This window comes from Paramisgurnus dabryanus, chromosome 5 (genome assembly GCF_030506205.2).
Source record: "Paramisgurnus dabryanus chromosome 5, PD_genome_1.1, whole genome shotgun sequence".
Lineage (NCBI taxonomy): Eukaryota > Metazoa > Chordata > Actinopteri > Cypriniformes > Cobitidae > Paramisgurnus > Paramisgurnus dabryanus.
Genome location: NC_133341.1, coordinates 30,997,437 through 31,003,595, shown reverse-complemented (window position 1 = coordinate 31,003,595; position 6,159 = coordinate 30,997,437). Strand labels below are relative to the sequence as shown.

At 35.8% G+C, this 6,159-nt stretch overlaps 1 protein-coding gene across 1 annotated transcript; it reads right to left on the bottom strand.

The window, feature by feature from the left end:
• Positions 1–557: 557 nt before the first annotated feature.
• snrnp27 (small nuclear ribonucleoprotein 27 (U4/U6.U5)) lies at positions 558–5,923 on the bottom strand. Its single transcript, XM_065250887.1, has 6 exons — positions 5,764–5,923; positions 5,246–5,375; positions 3,397–3,509; positions 1,733–1,812; positions 1,275–1,339; positions 558–929 (listed from the first exon to the last, which is right to left on the bottom strand). Exons 1-6 carry the CDS (start codon positions 5,798–5,800, stop codon positions 875–877), a joined length of 480 nt encoding a protein of 159 aa, XP_065106959.1. The 5' UTR covers positions 5,801–5,923; the 3' UTR covers positions 558–874.
• Positions 5,924–6,159: the final 236 nt, after the last annotated feature.

Sequence of the window (6,159 nt, the reverse complement as noted above, 5' to 3'; positions counted from 1 at the left end):
TTGATTGGAGAAACGGTACAGGAAGCACGTCTCTGATTGGATGCGTCTGCTGTCAATCTATAAGACCGTTTATGGAGCGGGCCAATGGCAGAGGGACGTTTTCAAGCGTGAATATATGACTGCTGTAATGTGATTCCGCAAGATAATGGTGCAACTAAGCATTACTGTAGCGCCATTTTGGAGCGAGGGTACAACCTGTGCCGTAGTATTTCTGGCATTTGCTCCTGAGCAAAACAGGATTATTATGCAAATCGTGTATTGTTGTTATGCGGCGATTGGATGGAGCGTCACATCATTGTCGCCTTTGATTGGGCGCCTTAAGACGTTCCGGAACTCCCAACAGCCACACCCCCCACGTACATGCGGATTGATAACATGACGGCACATGATTTCTATGTTTTAACCATGCAATTTTATTTTGTAATTGTTCTCATTTCCTTTAGTGGCGTTAAATAGATATGCTCATACTTGTGCAGGGGCTCTAGTTAAAACATATTCTGGACAGTTTTAATTGTTATAAATGATCCAATACCAAATGAAGCAAAATGACTTAAGAATAATACAAATACAACACTTTTAATGTACAAAAACAAACCAAAACATCCATCAACTGTTCTGAATTTATTTACTACTGAACGTTTTCACAAAATTATATTGACAGCTAACAACTTGGCATTCTCTTAAAATTAGCTATGAAGTTTATTCACTGCACACTAAATAAACACACATTAAAGCCTTTGAATGAAAAAAAAAAAAAAATCAAACAGAAGAAAAACTGTTTGCACATGTATTTACATAAACTGAGGCATAAAATAAACATGTTTTGCTGTACTATAGTAAAAGTTGTTAAATCGTGCCTCCTGACTTCCCACGATCAAGCAATGAAATCCAAGGGTCTGTTGAAACCACCTTTCCTGTTCATGTATTGCCTGCAAGAGAAATATGATTACATCATTGATCTTCTTCCTGCACCAAAACATTACATCACTGCCTACCAATGAGAATGTTCGTCACTTGGCTGTGCAGTACCTGCAGAGGTGATTGGCCACATATTTAACTGTTGCTGGGATATTAACTGTGCAAATTGCTTTTCAAAACGCTTGACAATTGCGCATTAAAAATTCTTTATATGAAAAATAAAGCCAGGAATCAGCTCATAAACTAAGTACAGGATGCATAACATCAAATGATTTGGGGAAATTTACATATAAAGCATGTATAAACAGTAAGGTTTCTTAAAAAACAAAAAAAACAATCCTACAGTAAGCACAGACCTGTATTTTCTCTTCTGAGACACGTTGACGGCAAACGCACCAATAGAACCCTCTTTCTTCTTGCCCTGTTGAACAAAGATCGTGACAAGAATCCCTATAGAGCATTAAGTTGTTACACAGTGTGCACTAAAATATTTGTGAATACTATAAGGACAGAACAGGATATTTATGATCTTATCTCGATCTTTAAACCTGTATGAATTGGTTTTAGGAGTAATATTTTGTTCATATGCTTTATCTGGCTGTGCCACCTTGTGGTTTGTTGGAGGATCAGCTTTTTGTATCGAGTTTGTGAAACAGCATGTATGTTTGTGCAACATTAAAATTGAAGCATATGAACGTTGTATTGCTTAAAAAGCATGACTACAAAATATTACAAACCTTAGTATCCAATGTGTATGTGCTGCTCTATATTGTTTTAAGGATGCACCGACACCATTCATAAAAAGAGATCTCACCTTTGTGCTGTCAAAGGATCCAAAGCCCATCATTTTCATCATCTCGATTTCCTCCTCAGTTTTCCCTTGCATGTCCTCAGCTGCACAAGCAAACAGATGAGATGGCTCATAAATTCAAAAGCTTTATATGTGGTTATAATAAGCAAAGAAGAATCTGAAACTATTCCCCATTACTCATGACACCACATTCATAACTATGGATGCACCAATGTATCAGCAGATAAAAGCAATTTTTAACCACTTAAGTGATCCACTTTTTAAACGTAAGTTGGTATGTAAGGTTGCTGTTAGAGCATAAATAATGCCTGCAAAATTATAAAGCTCAAAGTTCAATGGCAAGTGATATATTTTCTTCAATCTTGTATCAATGCATACCCATTTATAGTGTGATGCACTTTTTAACTGGAATGTTGAAGCTGAAGGCCATTTATGAAATACAAATGTGCAAATCTATCATCATCATCATCATCATTATAACCGATACCAAATATTTGGATGCTTATGTGCCAGATAACGGATATGCTAAACCGATTTGTATTTATTATTATACTTCTGTTTTTTAAAAAGTACTACAACACTGAACTGAACAAACCCTTATAATAATAATAATAATAATAATCACTCCCTCTTTGCATACAAAGTAATACATAGAGGGGTTTGAAAAGAGTGAAGAATAATTGGCTGGATAATATTAATTAACTGAATAATATCACTGAAATTTTATACATTGTCAGGAAAGTAACAAACAAAACAATATCAATGCATTCTTAACTGGTATTTTAGGTCAGAATAATTAATATTTTGTTGTTTAGTGTATGAAATGGCTGTTAACACAGCGCTGTTATCTATGCATTTACTGAACCAAACTGTGATAGCTCACAGAGGTAATAATCAATGAATTAATATTTAGCGAAATAATGTTTATCTAGTAAATGTTAAATATAACTCAGGGTAAATCTTGTTAGAATTTAGCTACATGGGGTAGCTGTGCTTCAGCCTTTTACCACGGTGAGTGAATATGAACGTGATTTTATGAGGCTTATGATGAGCATAAATAACAGAAAAACAAATTTAATTCAGCATTTTTATTTCCCACAAGCATTCATTTATGGCTGTTCATGTAATGCTACGTCGTTATTTAGACAGGATTTGATGGATCGGTCTACGTGACTCTGTGAGTTTGTCTCTATTTCTTAGCCAAGCTGCGTACATTGCATATCAGGCATTTATAACAAATCTTATCTGTGCATTAATGGCTATTATGTTAAATAAAGTTAATTATTAAAGCTAAGTAAGTATACTCAAAGTCCTTTCACGTCACTCTATCGTCATATTTGCTGTGCACGCTGTTTCTGTCTCCTCTCCTCAGATGCTGTGGTGAAATGTCAGTCCATCGCGCAATTTTCAAAATACCCACAAGCTGGCGGTGTTTATCGGTCAATCCAATATTACAAAACTGATACCCAATAACGGGAAAAAAATTCTTAAATATCAGAGGAAATATCGGGAAACTATCATTAATCTATATAAAATTTATGCAAGAACTACTGATATTAATTTATTGCCTAAATAGCCATTTGATTTTTGCTCAACAAGATCACGAAGCAGAAAGTCTTAGTTTGAATCATTTTGTATAAGAGTATGATGCCAAGATTAACAAATACCTGATATCTGATGGGCTTTTGCAGGTTTCTCTTTAGCATCTTTTCTCTCATCATCTCTTCTGTCTTTCTGTCGCGCTGGAGACAGGGAGGAGGAGCGGTGTCTTCGTGGAGATCTGCAAAAACAAAACAGGTGCAAAGCTGGAGAGAAGGTTATCAACAACTAGACCATGAGCACTCATCTTTAACTAATGGTTAACACTTTACAATAGGGTTGTATTTGTAAACATTAATGCCTTAGCTAACATGAACTGACAATGAACAATATAGTTTTTCAGCATTTACTAATCTTTATGTTAGTTAATGCCAATAGTTAATTATGTATATTTATAATAGGACATTTACAAGACTTTAAGATATAAAATAAATCTTTGGTGTCCCCAGAGTACGCATGTGAAGTTTTAGCTCAAAATACCAGATGATGTGTTATATGAAGTTTATTTAACTAAGTTTGGGAGGAGTATGGTTATGTGATACAACCAATCAGTGTGAAGAGGTGCCTTTAAATAGCTGTACCTCACCTCTGTCCCATGACAGTTTTTGCAGCATCCCTCCTCCAACCCCATCACCTCACTCTCAGCTATTCTCTATCTCAGTCGGGAATACTCTCGGTTAGGGCTAAAATTGCAAGCTCGGAGCCCATCCCTCGGACAGCACAGCAAATATGCTTTCTCATTTCCTATCAATTACATGTTACTGCGAACTTTTGAAAGCATGTTAAAATTGCCAATTTGTAGGTGTGAGCAAAAATGTGCAGTTTTTGGATTGTCCTTTTAAAGGCAGTGTGCATGATCTTTGAAAGCCAATGTTGACATTTGAAATCACCTAAACAACATGCCCCTACCCTAATAAAATCTGGACCTTCTTTTGATAAAACCGCCCCACACATACGCAACCCAGGCAACGATGTTGGTTAGTAGACATGCTATAAGTGTGCTTGGTACTCGGCCCGACTCCCTTTTCCAAAGTGTTTTTCAAAAATCATGCACCCTGCCTTTAAATGCAAATGAGTTGATCTCTGTACTGCAGTGCCGTGGTTGAATAGTGCAGATTAAGGGGTGGTATTATTAAAAAAATCCCCTTCTGACATCACAAGGGGAGACAAATTTCAATTATCTATTTATTGAGAATGATATACCAAAACTAAGTTACTGGGTTGTTCTTTTTCACATTTTCTAGGTTGATAGAAGCACTGGGGACACATTTATAGCACTAAAACATGTAAAAAGTAAAATTTTTGAAGTAATGTTAACAGTTACAACTTCTCATTTGAATAATATATCAGTAAATGATGAAAATAAAATGAACTAAGATTATTAAATGCTGAAAAGTATTGATCATTGTTAGTTTATGTTAGCTAATGCATTTACTAATGTTAAGAAATACAGCCTTATTGTACTCACGCAAATCATTTTTCCTTCAATGGCATTACCTAAAATGGCATATTTTGCATGTCATTGAATGTGTAAATATGCTGTTCATGTTGCATTTACACAGCAGGTATAACCAGAAGATGTCCTCAACACGCTGCGTGTTGCTTAACTTTAAACAGTGAATCTAGTAGTTTGACATGAATATATATACATCTTTTACTTTTACTTCTTTTAATCTCTTTGGGCTCTATGTAAAGGAAATTGTCTGCTCTGTCTAGTCATGGGATACATTTTAAGCTTAGAGGGTTTAAAAATGTTGTCATCATACCTAATAGTTGTGGTGCGAACTCCGCTATTCTCTTTAACATACAACGATTTCTAAAAATATATATTTTATAGTTATCGTTTTAACGTGAACGGCTCTTAAATGACACCCAAATGTGTTATATCATTTCCAATGTTAATGCCAAAGAGCTTACCTGGATCTGCGCCTGTGGGGGGAGCGCGAGCGTGACCTCCGTCTGTCTCTGTCTCGTGATCGAGACCTGTCGCGCTCCCTGCGCCTAGTGCGTTCCCGATCTCGAGAGGTTGAGCGTGAACGGCGTCTCTCTGCAAAGCCATTATAGAAAAGTCGTGTAATATATATATAAACATAGATTGTTTATTTTCTGTTCAAAACATTTTCTGTTGTTTTATTTTTTTTTTTTCAAAACAGGCCACTAGAAGTTTCATGACATTTTGCAACGGCCGTCTCAATTTTCATTAAGAACATGCTTTGGACCATAGGCATGTAATCATACAGTATACTTCCAGTTTTAATATGCTTACATTCATTATATGGGATTACACAAGCTACAAACTAACTTACAGGAAGAGTTTGATAATAAAAGAGATAATTTGTAAGATCTGTAACGTTATATGATTGTTGTGATGGTAGTAAACAGTAAACCGAAAACACTTGACGATTCCTTTATTGAAGAAAAATATTAATTCCTACCTCTCCGCGGTGGTGTTCTGCTCCTGCTCCTCACCATTATTCAACTAGTATATATTAGGTTATTTTCTTTCAAACAAAACTACCACGGAATGCGACCTACGCAGAAATTTCTAGACACAAACGTCTGCTAGTCGCCATCAACTGTGCACCGCTGTAATAAATCCGTCGAAACAACCATTCAAATGTTTTGTTCCTACCACGCATTACGTTCGCTCTACAAAATATAATTTTTCTTGTCAAATTAAAATTAAACGCACTCTGGATACAAAAATGACTTTATGGTAATGCTTTACTGCATTATTAGTGAATAAACAAATAATTAGGGCATATTTCCTCACAGAGTCTTCTGCGAGTGCACGTGACGTCATCAAGCGCTGAGAATTGCCAAGCTGATTT

Bases quoted from the DNA above. Each gene is read 5' to 3' on its own strand.
- snrnp27 (XM_065250887.1), bottom strand. From the start codon at position 5,800: ATGGTGAGGAGCAGGAGCAGAACACCACCGCGGAGAG. The intron at 1,340-1,732 runs GTGAGATCTCTT...TTTGTTCAACAG, and splicing joins GATCCTTTGACAGCACAAAG to GGCAAGAAGAAAGAGGGTTC. The intron at 930-1,274 runs GTCTGTGCTTAC...TTTCTCTTGCAG, and splicing joins TCTCAGAAGAGAAAATACAG to GCAATACATGAACAGGAAAG.